The sequence below is a fragment of the Catharus ustulatus genome, chromosome Z, assembly GCF_009819885.2.
Source record: "Catharus ustulatus isolate bCatUst1 chromosome Z, bCatUst1.pri.v2, whole genome shotgun sequence".
Classification (NCBI taxonomy): domain Eukaryota; kingdom Metazoa; phylum Chordata; class Aves; order Passeriformes; family Turdidae; genus Catharus; species Catharus ustulatus.
The window spans coordinates 54,865,679-54,883,514 of NC_046262.2; the positions used below are offsets into that span (position 1 = coordinate 54,865,679).

General features: G+C 41.6%; 1 protein-coding gene across 2 annotated transcripts in view; it reads left to right on the plus strand.

Annotated features, from left to right (window-relative positions):
• Positions 1 to 230: 230 nt before the first annotated feature.
• The window catches only part of GRAMD2B (GRAM domain containing 2B), a 32,713-nt gene continuing 15,107 nt past the window's right edge, over positions 231 to 17,836 (plus strand). For both annotated transcript variants that reach the window (XM_033084990.1, XM_033084991.1), the window contains exons 1-4: positions 231 to 367; positions 15,004 to 15,126; positions 17,113 to 17,194; positions 17,515 to 17,581. In XM_033084990.1, the coding sequence (XP_032940881.1) occupies positions 276 to 367; positions 15,004 to 15,126; positions 17,113 to 17,194; positions 17,515 to 17,581 (364 nt within the window). In that variant the 5' untranslated portion in view covers positions 231 to 275. The remainder of the gene's footprint in view (positions 368 to 15,003; positions 15,127 to 17,112; positions 17,195 to 17,514; positions 17,582 to 17,836) is intronic.

Consider the following 17,836-nt stretch of genomic DNA (forward strand, 5'->3'; position numbering starts at 1 on the left):
GTCCCGACTGAATAATTTAAAGCTCGTAAGGGATCGGCCTCACGGGGAGTGAGGGACCGCATCGGTCACAAGCTCGGCGGCGCGGGCGGCGCCGGGCCCGGCCGGGCGGGCTCAACCGGTTTGTGGCGGCTCCGGCTCCGGCCGGCCCCGAGCGGCAGCGGGTCCGCCCCGGGGCGGGGCGGCGAGGGCGGAGCGGGGGGCCCGGCGCGGCGCGGCCCGGCCCGCCGGCGGCGGAGTGCCTTGGGGTGGCGGCGTGAGTCGCGCTGCCCGTGCCGATGGTGCTCATGACCGAGCCGCGGTGCGATGCGGAGGAGCCGAGGGCAGCGCGGGCCGCCGGCCGGCGGGACAACAGGGGCGCTCCGCGGCTGTGAGTAGTGCCCAGCCCCGAGAGGGGCCCCGCGCGGGGCTGTGCCCGGGCCGCCCGCGGGCAGCGCCGAGGCCGCGGGGAGCTGCGGGCGGGGGCGGCGGGGACACCCCGGGCGGTGGGGCCGTGCTGCTGGGGGCGTCGGCCTGGAAGTGCCCGGGGAAGAGTCACCGAGGGGGCTCCGCCTCCAGGCTGAAATCCAGCGCGGGCACCCCCGCTCAGCCGAGACCTGCACTCGAGTTCAGCGTTGAGCTCCAAAGTTGTAGTTTTAGGAGCAAGGCGTATAAATACTGCTTCTAGTAATTTCATCCAACAGCCTGAAAATCTTTCTGAGCCGTGGCACACAAATACAGTAGTTGTGCTTTATCGCTTAAGTTAAAGTGCACGGGCTCGTGTGGAAATCTGTGACCCTTTCCTCTGGGTGCCAGGAAAACCCAGAACTTTGATGAAGGTTCACAAAGTCTGATATAGGCATAAGACATTAAAATGGAAGTTCATTCTAATGTCCCAGAAAGCGAAGGATGTTCCTTCTCGGGAAGGATGGTGGTCACTTGCCCGTCCTGGCATGGTTCCCCGCTGGGCTCCTCGCCCAGCGTGGTCATACCCATGCTCACAGTTCTGCTTTTTAACCTGAGAAGTACCGTAAAAATTGAGCAGGTGAAGAGGTCGAAAATACTCTTCATGAGGAAGAGGAGGCCCTGCTGTCAAGATGTCAAGAGTGCTCAGAAGGGTGGGAGGACTCCCCTGGGGCTGCTGACCTTTCCAGCCTCTGATGATGACTGGGAATGCCAAGAGTTAAGGCTTCATCTCCTGCATTGGTCTCTTGCCTCCTGCGGAGATTTCAGGTTGTTTAGGTCCTTGTGTACCGTGGCAATGACCATCACATGAAAACATTGCTGTAATCAGGCAGCTGTCTTTTTCCATACCACACTTCCAATTCACATGGGTCTTGGCAATCTCAAGGACAGTGTTTGAGAAGTTAAGCATCTGTAAAACAAGAAACTAAAACGTGTGGGACTTTCTCCTCAAGAGAAATTAAAAAGAATTAAGTTTCTCCTAAAATGAGATGATTTCTCTTCCCAAAGAACTTTTCTTCACAAATATTTACTCTTAAACAGCTTCCAGGAGAAATGCAGGTTACCAGCGGCTAGCTCTTTCTTTTGAAACAAATTCTGGGAAAGTCTGTATTGGTTTTTGGTTTTTTTTCACCAGCTGTTGTATGCGTGATCTCTAAGCAGGTGTATTCCTAAACTATGTATCGCAGTGAAATCTGTTGCCAGAAATAACTTGCTTGTTAGCTCTGGGAATCAAAGTGTCTTCTAAGTGTCCTTTATCCTGTATGGTGTAATCACATCAGTGACTTCACACTACAAATGAAACATAAATCCCAGACCTTCTCTAGAGCCTTCTGACTTCAAACCTTGGATCCTGATCTCTGCACAGAATTATGCCAGTGAACCTAATGAAGTTCTTCAGGTATGCAAGATCTGTGTCTGATTTTTCTCCTGAAAACAGAACTAGGAGTCCAAGATGGACAGCTTGATCTTGGAGGCATTGCACATGCACAAGTAACTGACCATCTGTTTTGCCCCCAGGTGTTTAATCTTTCAGTCCTTCATCAGCTAACAGTCTTAGAAGCAAGGTCAGTCTTAGCCAGTGTGATAAACAGAGAAGTCTTACTCACTGTGACTCTTTAGGTTTTTTTATCAATTTTTGCTGTTCAATAGGTGTCATGCAGGGAAGAGCTAGGCAGTCTGTTACGCTTTAAGACATAGTGCTCAGCAATAGTGGCATGAGACCCAGGAGGGTGAAAAGACTGGGAGAGGGGAAAAAAAAACTTGAAATGCTGTGTCTTAAACTAGAAAACTGCTGAAATATTTGCTCTTTGGAAACAAAGTTGGAATTTATTTTCCAGCCTCGTTTTACTGAGAAACTTATCTAAGAAACTCTTGTGTTCATTTGATTGGGAGTTAACCTCACAACCCAGGTATCCTTGGTTTGACTAATGTGAAGCTACAGGGGAGATTGTTCAGCTCCAGAACAGAAGCATGGCTTTAAATCAGCTAAAAATGAGATTGCTACAAGCTGTATTGTTGAAGATTTGGCTTTGGAAGATGTATGTAAGTGTATGTGAGTTTGGTGGAGTTTCGTTCCCCTCTTGTACTTCCAGGGGACAATATACAACTAATGATGACCTCTATTTGAAAAAAAATGTTAGAGGGGTTATAGAGGCTTATGGAATCTTTAGTGTTTTCCAAAGCTCAGGGAGGAGAGAGGTTTATGTGTGTAAAGAGATTTACGTGTATACAGTAACCTGTACTTCCTGGCGGTATGCTTGAAATGTTGTTCAGTTTAGAGACGAACTTCATAACTTAATATGCTGCTACTGCTACCATAAAGGCTCCCTGGGTGATTGGTGCATCTGAAGGACTGAAGCTGTAAAGGTATTTTGGGTTGTTTTCATTGTTTTGGGTTTTTTTTTCTGAGTTTTTTTGGATTAGTTTTTCTTAAGTGTTTCAAGATTAAAAGCTTGGAAGTTTGTATATATCCAACAGCGATTCAGAAGAGTTAAGTATTTTCATACTGTTTCAGAAAAACAGGCTACTCTGGGATGTTTAGTGATACTTATTTGCAAAGTTTCCAGTAGATTTCAGGGAGCTGTAACCTCAGAGATAGCACTGTGTGGAAGATGGGCACTGTTATTATGCAGACCCAACATAGTGATGTGCCAAAAGTTCGTCATTATGTGGAGTTCCTTCCAAGCAAATAAAAAATTTGTGGACAGAAAAAACTTTCCAAGTGGAGTTCCCTAACCATTACATCCTGATGTGGCCCTGGACTAAACATGAGTTAACCCTTGCACTGTATTTAAAGAATATTTATTTTTCTGACTGGAAGGTGGAGAGGTAGCACTTGACCTCCCGTAGAAGCTGTCAGGCCTGCTTCAGGGACAGCTGGTAGAACAGATGTTTGAGCATTAAAAATAAGAATACTGCACATTAAGGAGAAATAGCAGAGAAGTAATAGCAAGCAGTTCGTATGCCTTGTCAGCATCCCTCTGGTTTTACCCATGCTTGCTTCTGATGAAGTCCATGTAGCACTTTCTGGTGCCACTGGTAATATTTGTCCTGGGATGATTCAGTCTGTCTATATAAGTGTGATGTGATGGGTTACAGTATCACAAGATTCTGCTAACATTAAGTGGCACTTTCTGTCCCCTTACAGTTTACAGAATCAGGTAATGCCTAATTACCAAGTGTAACTTACAGAATTGAAGAGACTGGGACTTCAAAACCTGAAATATGTAGAAGTTTTTAAATCTTTTTAGTGAAAATGCATTGCAGTACTGGGGAAAATGTGCTACCACAAGCAGTGGCAAATGCTTGCAAGCAAATTGGATACTTCTGGGCAGGGAGAATGTAATTTTTATGGTTTATTTGTCTGGCATATTATTCTACCGTAACAGATGTTTCTTAATAACTGTTTATCAGTTGATAAATTAAAACAAAATTAATTGACTGACTTGTGCTTAATCAAAATTCATTAATTTTCTTTAAACTCTCTTAAGAAAAATGCAACATGCAGAGAAAAAAGGGGAAGTTATTTATTATTGACTACTGAAATTTTTATTTCTACTTTGATCTAGGCTAACTCCTTTCCGGTAGTCAAAGTTTTACTGTATTTTTTTGGGCGTTGGGTTTTTTTGTTGTTTTGTTTTGGGTTTTTTTTTTTTTTGCAAAGGAGAAAAGGCGCAAGTATGTACTTTCAGGGAATGGAGATACTAACATCCATGATACTAAGTATCATATTTTTTAATTGTTCCCTAGTACTTCTTCCTCACTTTTACAGCAAAAGTTATAACACACGATCTCTAAATAAGGAGAGGCTTGCAAATGAAATGTTTAAATTCTTGGCATGACAGGAGCGTTCCAGTCTAGATTTGAATGATGGTTTTTGATCACTTCTGTTTTTTCCCCTTTTTCTCCCCACCATTCCTGCTTTGTTCACTTTATGTGCATGCTTAAGTTAAAAGCAGATTTTTAAAAATATTTTTTCCATGTGTAAATGCATGGTATGAATCTGAAGAGTTTTTTCTTTCCACCCAGGTGCCTCATGTGACTAATGTATTTATTAGTTATATGAAATCTATATGCTTGTTAGAAATGCATGTTAGGCAACATAACTGCAGCTTTGGGCAGCAGGATTTGTTGCTGGTATTTGAGAGGTGATGCATAAACATCCCATCACAGTATTCTTACTTCCATCTCCATAAATGTTGCAGTCATATGGTTAGAAATTATGATCTTATCTAACGAGGCCACTGCTGAGACAAATTATTTTTATGCTCTGTACATAGCTGTTGCCACGTCCACAAATATCCTTTCCTTACAGACCTGTGCTATTTTAACTAAACTTCTACCTGGCACTGACTGTCTTTGCCTCTTTGTCCTTGAAAAATAGCACACTAAGGCTAGGGATGCTAATAAGCTCCAGAAAGAGAGGCAGGAAATAATATGTAGGCTGCAGATAGGCAGCAAACAATTTCAGCAGAACAGGGAATGTAGAGGTAGACCTGAAGACTTGGCCCTCTGTGGAGAGAAGAGGGAATCTGTTACAGTTATCTGAATATGAAATGGCAGTTCTGTACATCCCTCATAAAACCAGCCATACCCTGGCATGTCCTACGCGTGTCTCAGTTTAGCCCTCTGGCTGTAGTTTCAGTCTGTTTATGAAAGTCAGACACCTAGGCAAAAGGCTCTTGCTGTATTTTTGTAGCTGCCATCTATGCTATATTAGTTCAAGAAGAGCTGTTTAGATTTGTTCAGCCTTTTTCTCAACAAGAAGTATTACAAAAAGTCCAGTAAATAACAGTATTACATATATTTCTATTTCGTTTTGAGAGATTTTAAAATATGTGCAATCGTGCTATGGCCAGCATAGGAGAGAGTGTGTTTTGCCATGGAGATCAGCTTGTGGCCAGTGGAAAGGCTCAGACTGAAGAAACAGGCTTTGAGAGTGTTCAGACTCAGTATCATGGTTCCACAGAAAAACAGAAAAGAAATGGTGGAAATAGAAAATCCAGTTGTCCTTAGCAGGTGTCTGGCTACCATGTGTCGCATCGGATTCTAATAAGACTACCTTTTTCCAAGACTCTGGAAGGAAAGTGGTTCCTTATATTCAGTGTCACTGGCAAAGGCACTGTTGTGACTGGTGTTGGTTAGACCCATTGTTGGTAGCTAGTATTTCCTAGTGTGAAATAGTAGCTTTTGTATTCAATTATCCACATTGTTCTGGTCTTTTCCATGAACACATGAGCAGGTTTGTAAGAGTAGTCATAGGTTGAAAAGATAATAATGGGAAGTTCAGCATTGTCAGATCCTTGGTGAATGGTTTACTTCTGTCCTTGGAGAAATGTGTGATGAAACATCAAAAATGTATTCAGGTATTCCTTGAAACTTGGAATTTTGTCTCCTGGATTAGCATTGCATTTTAAACGAGGAAAGCATGATAAAACACAGTAGATAGATGCAATGAGAAGTTCATTTTCATCTCGTTGTTCTTCATTTGGCTTTGTTGTGCACTATTCTTGCTAGGGAACCTCACAAAAATGTAAGTAAGATATGTAGGAACAGAATCTAACACACTTCAAGCAGGGAAATCTTACCAATGATTTTGGTATCAATGCCAGTTTTCAAAAACACTGCTTTATGAGAAAATCCAGCCCTCCTTCTCTTTGTGTATAAACTGTCAGAAGAATCAAATTTTTTTTTTCTCATGTTCATTGATTAAAGCACTTTCTGTGCAGCACAGTGCATCATTATTTCTAAACATATCATACAACAGAAGCTGCTGGTCAAGGGTTTCGTGGCAGCTTCACTTCTTAGCAGCAGAGAGTGGAATAAAAGTGTTGATCGTTCCCTGACCTCTGCCTTCATCTCTAACCACTTTCTTAATAAGGGTTGTTAATATAATTGCAGGTGCCTGTTTTTTTGGGTTTTTTGTTATTTTGGTTTTTGGATTTTTTTTTCAGTTTTTGTTTTATTTTTTAAGTAATTGAGTCTGATGTAACTACTTAGTTTTTTAATGCCAAAAAACTGGCATCCAGATCTTGCGGTATGTTGAGCCATATTTCTCTGGAGTTCTTCTTCCAGAAACCAGAGGTGCAGCTTCAGGAAACAAGGTCAAACTTTTATGCTTATTCTGTGTTGATCAGGCCTCATTTGTAAAGATGCTTGTATTTTTTGTGCCTGAGTTAAGGAACAGCTCTGATTGATAGATGCCTATGTGGTGGTATTGAACATACAAATTGTATAGAGATACAGTATTTATCTTTTTAAGTGAATTTGGTATTGAACAATTGGTAGGCCTGGAATTTAAGTGCATCTTCTCTCTTTTTTGCACTCTGAACAAGTCATAAATCAGGAAATTTTTCTTTTCCCTTTCTCCTGTCACCTGTGGAAGCTAAAGATAAAAACGTGAATTAAGACTGTGAGTTTCCTTTTCAGTATGAATTGTGATTCTATTTTTGTCTTACGTTGGGCTAGAAGATTAGGTAGGCTAGAACTAGGAGATATGAAAACATTTTCTCCTAAAGGATGCAAGCAGGTTGAAGAATGAGAAAAACACATCCTCCCATCCAAAGTAGAGGTGAATTAGCGTATTTTTCTTAATTTTCTTTTATTTCTCCCCAGAAATATATGTGTCAAAGATTTCTGTTGTGTGCTAGATTTGACTGTGTCTGCGTTCAAATAAACAGTTAGTGGTCATCCTGCTGAAACTCCCATGGAAACTGTTTGATGGGAATCTTGTGGAGTTGAGTGAAGATACACGAGAGGGCTTTTGCTTTTTGAAGTGGATATGTGAAACGGAAACTCTTGAGAAGACAAGAGAGCTAAATGGCTTGTGTTCCTGTTCTAGTGTTAACTTAGTAAAATATCTTGTTATAGTGTCTCTTGTTTCAGAGCACAGGGAATTCTTCTGTGTTTTTTTTTTTCTATGGAACTTGATAGCAGTCTGGTTTTGATTAGACAGGGAATACAGACAGTTAATAATAGATGGTATTTAGAGCAGAGAATTTACATACTTGCTAATGACGTCTGCAGTGCCACAGTGATCTTGCTGATGTCCAAGTGGTAAGGCAGTGTGAAACTTGATCTAGTTATTATGTGAAATGTCTATTCAGTTGAGGAGAAAAACTTGGCTTTCTCTGTCCTTAACAGTGTTGGAGGGATTTCTGTTCGCTATTAACTCCAGAATTTCATTTGCATTTTTAATAAAAACATTGCAACACAAACATACAAAACTCTTCACCAGTGAGTAATTGTGTCCCAAGAGATAGATGTGGAATAGAACATAGTAAGCATTTCTGCAGTTAATTAGCTTGATATATAAAATTAGTTTCAGGTTTTGAGGAAGTCCTAAACAATTGATTTCATTTCTCTTTTGATGCCATCTGACATCAAGATTCCAGCTGTGCCTACAGGTGTGTATAAACCTAGTAATGCCCAGAGGAACATGTGGTGTATGTGCCAGTGTGCCCATCCATATGCATGTTTTACTCAGTTAATGTGCAACTGTGTAACTCTGCCTCCATTATGCCATGTTTGGCTCTGTCTCATGAGAAGAGAATTAACCTGCTCCTTGAACAAACTGAGGAAGTTAAATCTCAGTCTGGTTCATACTTATTCATATTGACAAACTGACCTTCTCTGTCATACAGGGTTTCACATCTTCACACCATCATTAAAGCTTTGCTGCTCTCTGACGTAAATACCTCTGCTGGCTGTAGATTAACTATACAAAAGACGTACAAAATCCTGCACTTCAGAATCAGCTGCTTTATTTCCTTCAGATTTCAGCCTTAAGTACAAGATGTGTACTCAGAATTATACAAATACCAAATGGATACATTATGTCAATCTAACGTCTATTATAGCAGTTGTTAAGCAGCTTTCTGCCCCTTGGTGATTTAGAGTAGCTGTAGTTCATTTTCTGCCTGTTTTGATAGTTTGGGATTCTTAGTGATAGTCAGTGTTTAGCTGTCCGTTTGCATAGTAAAAATGGTATGTAGTCTTCAAAGTATTAAATCACAACATTATTTTAAGGAATTGTTTCTGGGAGATGGGTTATCTCACATGAACAGTGCTGTGTGCCACATAACACTAGAGCATGGCTGTAGAGCTACAGGAGGCATTTTGCTTCTGAGTGACCAGACTGTACAAACACCTAAATCCTCATTTTGAGCACTATTGCTCGTTTTTCCAGTATGGAGACCATGCTAATCCTCTTTTGAGAGGATAGCAGGAGAGTTTACAGTGGGAAGGTATTTTCTTCAGTTGAGGTGTGAAGTAATTGAACTGTGTACAGTATGAATGCAAGCTCATCAGATAAAGCACTCCAGAATCTGATTACACATGCAAAAAAGGTTTGTTCAGACTGCTGTGGCATAGAAAAGATACCTAGTAGAAAGAAAGGACATGTCTTCTGAAAGAAAACTTTAACACTTTAGTCCTAGGAAAAAGTAGTTTGAGGTGATTACTTCTCTAGCACGTGATACATCAAGGAAAGTAAGTGCTTGGGAAGAGACCTGTGACCTGCAGCATGCTGAGCTTCCAGGCATTGGTACATTCCATCTACCCTCTTGTCGTCATCTCTGCTTGAAGCATGTTGCTGGTATATCTTTTGGATAATGCGTAGGTAAACTGCTTCATCCCGCTCCATCTTCTCTGCTTTTAAAAACCTGTAAAAGTCTGTCATCTTTATTTGGGATCCTTAAACACTTGGAGTCTCTCCCTTTGACTTTAAGTTTCTTTGAAAGTTAGCCAGTCCTTTACCGGCATAGACTCATGTAAGGGTGCAAGAATAACTGGAGTAACACTATCTCTTAGCATTGTAACTGTTCGCACTACTTTGATTCCTTTGTCAAATCCTGTCAGTCTGTCAACAGCTACCCAATAAATCCAACAGAACCAAAAGATACAGAATGTCATTGTGTTTGTGATGGATATTTTCTCATGGGTTGTACCAAGCATGGTTGTGGACATTTGGGGAGAAATTATTTCCCAAGTACAGTAATTTCACGATTACAAGCCATACCATTTTGACTAAAATTTTGCTCCCACACCGGAAATGTGGCTTACACTCAGGGGTGGCTAATATGTGAATAATTTTCTGATATTTTCAACCGCAGAAGTGCAAACCGAGGTGATGAGCCGAGCACTGGCCAGTAAAACCCAGGTTTACGCAATTGTTACAAATTGGTTAGTCTGTTGCACAGCGGGTAGAGCCAGGATCCCTGCTGGCAGCGCAAGAGGGGGAGGGAGGCAGGGGAGCTCCCTCCTTCCCTCCTCTCCTGCAGCCCAGGGGAGGCAGGGGCTCCGTACTGCCAGCCCCACGGCTCGGGAGGGAGGCAGGGGGCTCCCTCCTGCCTGCTACGCCGGGAACGGTTGCAATTCTGTTACTATTTGGCAACTTTGTTGCACGCGGGTCCTCACTGCGAACGACAGAGTGGCTTATAATTGGGTGTGGCTACTTTATGGACAAAGAACGAAATGTTTGCCAACACTCAGAGATGCGGCTTATACTCAGTGCGGCTTGTATTCGTGAAATTACTGTACTTTGATCATTTGCAGTAATACAGCAGTCTAACTGCTGTTGCAAAATTAATACTTTTTTGTATAATACAAGTGAAACTGGACCCACAGAACTTCTAAGGTAACATGATGATCTTATATGTGTGCTCCATCCACAGAAGGAACGCTGCACCAATGCTGAGTCACATTAAACCCTTGGGAAATGTGCTTTGACTCCAGTTTTGCAAACAATTGAAGATGTACCTGACATCTGATTATTCAACAGGTCTTTTTTTCCTCCTACATAACTGATCTGCAATTTGTGGACTGGAGACTGGTTTGTCTCGACTTATTGTGGCCTCTGGACTTCTAGAGCAGATATCAGGCAGATATCTGTGCTGATAAGCGTGGGTGTCCTGAGGAAGTTTTGTAGAAGTGTTTGTGCGCTTGCAGGGAATTGAAGACAGTAACCACCATATAGTTCTGGAATTTTGGTCTGTCTTGTGTACACCTGAGAAGTGTTTGTGTCTGACTCAGTACTGGGGTTGTCAAAGACAGCAGTTGTTCCTTGAGGTTCACTTTCCAAACTGTGGCCTTTTATCACTTCTCTCTCACATATTTTTTTTATCAGTACTTCTTAGTCAAGCTATATTTGAAGAAAAACTTGCTATTTTAGGTTAATATATTTACAGTAATTTCACGACTATAAGGTGCACCCTTTTGTCTAAAATTTTCCCCCGAACCCAGAAGTGCGCCTTATAGTCCGGTGCGCTTTTTATAATGTACAAAGTTGCGAAACTTGCCAAACCGAAGTATGAGCCACAATGGGGTGGCAGTGCCACAGGAGCGCCGAGTCGCGAGGGGGGGCAGGAGCGGGTGGCCACAACCGTCAGGAGCCGCGTGGGGAGGGAGGGAGCTGCTACCGGCCCTGGCCCGGGCGCAGGGGGAAGAAGACGCCGAGCTGCGCCAGACAGCGCCGGGCAGGAGTGCCTGGGCCCACGGCAGCTGCGGCCGCCGGGCAGGGGAAGCCAAGACTCGTGGCTGCGCGGAGGTAGCCAGGAGCTACGAGCCTCACCAGCCAGTGCCGGGGGTGGGTGGGAGTGCGGGGGCCCACGGCACGGGGAGGGCACCTGGGGCTGCGTTTAAAGGCTACACCAGTCTGTGAAAAATGTTTGCAAACTGCCAGTAATTCGTTACTTTGTTGCATGCAGCGCAGCTCCTCGCTGCAAAAAGAAAGTGCTAGCCGTGAGCTGAGCCGCGAGGGGGAACAGTGCCACGGGAGCACCAAGCCACGAGGAGGGGCAGGAGCAGCCAGCCCCTGACCAGCAGTGGCCGCACAGGGAGAGGGGGAGCAGGCAGCCCCCGGCCAGCAGGAGCCGCACAGAGAGACAGAGCGGGCAGCGCTGTGCAGCCCTGAGCCACGATGGTCCTGAGCCACCCTGAACCGCAGCAACCCCGAGGTGTGAGCCGTGGCCTCCCTGAACTGCGGCAGCTGTGAGCTGCAGCCGCCCCAAGCCCCACCTCGCCAGCCAGGGGCGGGTGGGAGTGCTGGGCCTCGTGCACAGGGAGGGCGCTTGGGGCTACGTTTAAAGGCTGCACCAATCTGTGAAAAATGTTTGCAAATTGAGCACCTGCCAGTAAACTCCACGATCAGGATTCTGTTACTAATTAGTTACTTTGTTGCACGCGGCGCAGTTCTTCGCTGCAAAAAAAAAGTGCACCTTATAGTCTGGTGTGCCTTATATGATCTACAAAGTTGCAAAATTTGCCAACTCCCAGGGGGTGCGCCTTATAGTCCGGTGCGCCTTATGGTCGTGAAATTACTGTAATCTTTTTTCTCTTGAAAAATTCCTATTAATGTTGTAGTGTGTAAGTTTCACAGGAAGTCCGAATTTTTCAGGTCCTGGTGAAGGTTAATGTAAAATAAGAAGGTTTGAAATTGAGAAAATTTTATGCAATACGTGGAATTTGACACATGTCAGCCACAAAGTTTTGTTTTCCTAGAAATCATTCAGATCAGAAGAGGTGAAGTTCCTCTAACTTTTAAAATTTATTGATGTGTTTCTGAACTACATTAGAATGGAACTTAATCCACTGCCTTGGTTTATGTATTTCATAGCACTTTCTTTTAAATATAACTAATATTTGTTTTAACTAATTTAGATGCAATGTATGATCCCACTGTAAGTGCAGGACTTGGCTTTGAAAATACTCCCTATGACAACTGTTTTTCTTTTGGAAACTGGAGACAACTTCTTTTCTTTCAGCTATTATTTTAATAGGGTTGGTGGTAGAATCAAATACATGAAGATTTTTTTTTTCATTTCGATGGTCCCAATGCCACAAATTCTTTTGTTTTGCCCTGACATTTGCAAATCCAGTTTTTTTGTGTACATCTACTCCCAACAGTTGTAGTGAGAATCACTTGTTTTTAAGTGCACTTAGTCTAATTTGTTGTTGTTCCTGACTTTTGTGCTCTTTTTACAAAGCATTTATGAAAATATGAGGAGTGCTTTAATTTACTTGTGATGAGGGGAAAGGAAGAGAAGGGAAGGGGCACTCTTCAGAGCTTGGAAAACACCTACTGGTAACTTATTTGCTGTGTGGAAGTATAATTATCAGAAATATGAGGAGAATATAAGTTTCATTATGTGAAAGGGTATAAGGAGGTAGGGTGAAGTACAGACATGGTGAAACTGTGTCAGCTAGCTGGAATACACCCTATTGTGTATGTGTCATGTGTTACATGGGTGGGTCTCCTCACAGGTGTGCTGCTGTTCTCAGCTGCAGAAGGCATGCTGGAGAGGCGAGCAGTCTGGCACAAGTTAACTCAGTGTTCCCACACACAGCTGTCAGCAGAATTAGCATATTGGCGTGCCTGAGCTCTCTGATGCTGCCTTTTTTACTTAAAATTCATACTCCCTTTCCCTCATCCATTCTTTCTGTCTTCCCTACTAACTTCTACTACTGCTGAATCCTAGCGTCTGAACCCATTCCATCTAGCTGCTTTCATATGGCAAAGCATCTAACCATGCTGACAGGTGTTAGGGAGCAGTAGAACCTGTGTTATAGGTCTTTTTAAAAGATATTTGTACTATAGAGGTATGAGACAGGCCTTCTTGATCATTGGTAGCATTGCCGTGTGAGAATAGCAGGCTGACCAAGGCAGACATCAACCCCAGTCAGGCTTCAGGCTCAAGCAACTAATCTTGAAAACCATGCCGTGTTATGTAGTCCTGTTCACTTGGAAGTTTCCATGCTAAGCTGCTTTTTTTGAACCTGGCAATTTTGTCTCATCCTGTTCCTCAACCCACTCTTCTCTGGTATTCTCTGGCCACTCTTGGAGCCCATGGATTTGGGTAAAAGAAATATAGCAGGACTGTGAATAAGACATTTACATGATTTGCAGACTTTTGGAGTACAAACTCGCCTATGTTTGCAGGGAACACCTTGAGTTGGTTGTCTGTCTGTCTGCTTAAAATCTCAGCATAAAGCTGCTTATTTGGGTTTTTCAGGAAGATTTGGTTCTACTTGAATCTCATTAATTGCCTGTTTAATTGTCATTTATGTCAACTGAAAATAAAAGCTGATGATGTGTGGTCAAGACAGAGCTGATCCAAGAGTGAAGCTCTGGGGAAATAATGGGTTTTTTTCTTATATTTTCTTATGTTTTTCTTATATTTTCTTTACTTGTATAATTGAAAGGATTACAGCACTAATAAAGTGTAATTTAGAGAGTAGGAATTCTGTGCCTCTGTGGTGGGGAGTGCTAAGAGTGCTGAGGAAGACTTAGATATGGAAATAGCTGCTCTATGTAAATATAAGATGCCTTCAGAATCCTGGCATTTGTCCTGTGACATAAGCTCTAGTTTAGGTGTGAGGCAGGATAACAGCTCATTAGACCTCAGTTAAGGTGTTGTGGGGTGGATCTTCTGACCTTACTCATCAGAGCGTAGTAAAAGCAAAAGATCTTTTTGGGCTCTTCCTAAAAGAAGATTGAATTAGTTTGAGAACCTCTGTTAGCAAAACTTTTGTCTTAGTAAGAAAAAAAACTATTCAGAGTGAAGACAGTGTCACATGATGGTTGTGGTATTGCTGTAAAATTGCAGAAATTAAACATTAGAATGGAAAGCTTCTGTAAATGGAGTCATTCAGACCAGGCATTAAATTAGTGGGCAACATGGTTTCATTTCCTCTTTAATCGTAAGAGCATCCTACAGTTTTTTCTCAGCCTTCAGGTTTTTGCGGGCAAGTCTGTGTATGTATTTGTCATGTCATTTTAAAGTGTATCATCCTTCACACCCTATTATTAGTAACAGCTCTTTTTCTCTAAGTTTACTGAATTGTCATTTTATTGGAAAATTATAGAAAGGGAAGCCAGGGGAGGTTCTAATGGCACATTGCTTAGCCTTCAGAGTCTGGGTCATACCACACATTTCTGAAGCAGTGGCAAATGCTGTGAAAAGACAGTGCACTGTGGTGGCAGTGCTGCTTTTGTAAAATAAAGCTACTGCTTTTTATACTTGGAGAGAGACCTTTATGAAAATTGTGAAAATTCTACATATGGACTCTCACAAAAGACAGAAGTGAGATGCAAAATAGGACCCATTTTTCTCTGGCAATATTGAGCCACAAATAATCTGCTAAGCACCAAGTGCTATCATGCAAGATGTTTTTCTCCTGGATTGCCAATCAAATTAATTTTCATTAGTCATCTGAGTCGGAGTACTGAACATGGAATGCATTTTTCCTAAACAAGACATTCTCCTTAGAACAGAAGCTAGAGCTACAAATTTTATGACTGCTGAAATATCCATGGCAGTATTTCAGTTTTCCGCCCTTCATTGCTGAAATTCCAGTACTGGAGCTCAGATGTATAGTATTGTCCAGACAGTAGACAAAGCTTTTTCAGGATCTCAACAGAAATATATGTTACAATTTTATTCTTTAATATATGCTGTATTGTCAGCATGTTGCAGTGGCATTTAACGTGACTATGAATCCTGTAACACACACTTCAGTTTCTTTGATTATTTATTTGTTTGTTTATTTATTTTTCCCCTGCAGTTCAGATGGAGAAAACGGAACTGATGAAAAAAGAAAGGCTGGGAAATCACCCACTGTGTCACTGCAGACCCCTACCAGTGAAATGGAGTATTTTGATGACCGGAAAAAAGTTGATGTTGCTAGGTAATGTCAGAAATGTCCTTTTTCTTCAGCTGGAATGACTTCAACCCACTTCAAAAACTAGACTGAGTGGCAGTATTTATCAGATATCCTAGTAGAGGTTAGCTTGCACACTATGCAAGTGAATTGGAATCCAGGCACCTTCCTTGGTTACTCTGTTACCCACTGCAAGCAGTCACAATAGAATTTATACTGTGAGCTGGCTTAGTTCTTGTGTTCAAGGAAAAAACATATTGTGCTTTTTGGTGCCACTGCTGGTTACATTGCTTTCATAATCAATTTGACAGGCAGTCAAACTGAGCTGCAGTTTTAGTCCTGACCTGTTTCCAGGACATGCAGGAATATTGATTGTCCATGGTAAAACTATGACGTAAGTTTTAATTTTGGGCTCTGTGCCGCATATTGCATCAGGTTTTTGTTATGTCCCACAAAGACATTCATTCTTCTTTTGTTGGAGAACTGGAGTGTATTTTAAGTGCTTCTAAAAAACGCTAAAATCCCACATGGATGGGTTGACCTTTTGCATCCTTTTCACTTTGTCAACTCAACAGTCAGTGCAAAAGTTAGTGTTCAGCCTGACAGAGTTGTTTTGGTCACAAGGCAAATATTTAAAAAAAAGAAAACGCTTAATTTTGTGAAGCATCTTTGAGAAAAAGGTATCGGAAGCAATACATTATAATTTTTTTTTCCAAATGTTACAATCTTACTTCTATATGCTGTAATTGATTCCTTTGGTGAAGGCTAGACACAAGGTTTTTGTTAGGCTTACTGTTTGTTTCAGTTTCATCTGTACTTTGCATAAGCACACAAATACATGTACTCATATATTTTAGAGTTTTCTTTTTTTTTTTCTTTTTCTTTCTTTTCTCCTGAGATATGCAGGCAGTTTCTCTGTCTCAGTCAATGCCTAAGTCAGATTGCTATACGATCTCTTTCCAGCTGTGTCTCCATAACACTCGTGGTTTCTCTTCTCACTCATATGGTGCAGTAATGGAAACTTTTGTAGCACTTTATTTTCTTATTGTATCTTTAGCACAGCATATTTTTCAGGTCATTCAGTATGAGTCCTGTGATGTTTTTGTCTTCTGCTGTTCAGTTTGCATCTGAGGCCTCTGATAAAGAGCTACCTGATTTTTAAAGTATGTTAATATCCAATTAATCTGTGCCACATAGCTCTCAGAGTGTTCTCTTTCTGATTTATGAAACAGTAATCCCGCTTCTGTGTTTGTTTTTCTGAACAATCCATGCCATTAATTCCTCCTGTATAAAACAGGCAAAACTGATTGTCCCAGCCATCCACAGAGAATTTCATCTATACTTGATTTGGTTTTTTTGGAGTCGTTTGAGGGTTTGTTTGGTTTTCCAGTATGAATGGCTGGAACTGTACAAGTACAGTTACCTATACAACTGACACTCAGAATTCCATTTCATTTCCTGTGGGGTTGCTGGTTGTCTTAATGATTTCTTTACACTACACAGTTCATAGCCATCCTCTGACTTGTGCACCTATTCTTCTTTGTTGCACTTTTCAAATGAACTTTCAGCTTATGTTACAAGTTCATAGCTTTCTGTACACTGCCTTCCACCTCAACTGCTAAGTTTTATATCATTTTATCTTGCAATAGTAAGGAATGTGGTTGCTTAATATTAGTATTTCACATGTTGCACAGAAACAAAGGTGAAGCTAAGCAATGTCATAATTCATTAAGCTGTAAAAATGTTTTGAACTTTTTCTATTTCTTTACCAACTAGTCAGTTATTTGGAATACCCCTTCTAAATTTAAAGGAGACCTTTACCAGACTCTCATAGCCAGCAGACCGACACAGTTTAAGAAAAGATATACTCCTCTTTATCTCTGCATGGTTCTTGATGAATTAGATAAGTTATCTAGATGATTAATATATTCTTTGGGAAAGTACATTCTGTTGGTAACTTACCAAGACCAATGAACTGAGGCTGGGCTTACATCAAATGCTTTAAATCTTCAGAACCAAGAGCAGCACCGATAGTCCAGTCCTGACAATCAAGAGTGACTCCAAGATTGAAAGGAAAAAACGTGCCTCAAATCAGGTAAGACAGAGACTCCATTTGTTTTCTTACATAGGTTAAAAGTAAACACATAACTACCATGACAGGACTTTTGTTTAGCAACACTCTAATTCATGGCTGTATAAGGGCACAGGTTCCTTTTTCATCAGTGTCTTAGAGTCTGAGTAAAGCAGAATATAGAGTTAAGAGCCATACAGAAAAAAAATAAATTATGATTTATCGTAAAATAAGTGGGCAGAATGAGAAAGTGTGTGGAGGACAGGAAGTGAAGCAGGTAATTTAGTTGTCAGACTGTCTAATGAAGTATATGTGTTTTTGTTGTGGGGCTTTTTGTTTTTTAGCTGAAGGCAAACGCGCACTTTCATAAGCTGTTTCTAGATGTTCCCACTGATGAGCCACTGAGACAAAGTAAGTATTTAACCCCTGTGTTGTTATTGGCTGTGGATCCTAGATAATGTTGTTACCCAACAAATGGGGTGATGTGCGAGAGGAACTACCTGAATTTGGAAAACTTATAACTCCAGTTGCTTAGAGCTACAGGACCTTGATCTATGTGCAGTGGGCATTTAGTTGTAATCTTGGAAAATTTAAATCTCTGCATGTTTGGTATTGTTTTGGTTTAGTCATCCCAAGACAGGTATTTGGAAATTGTAGCCCACTTTG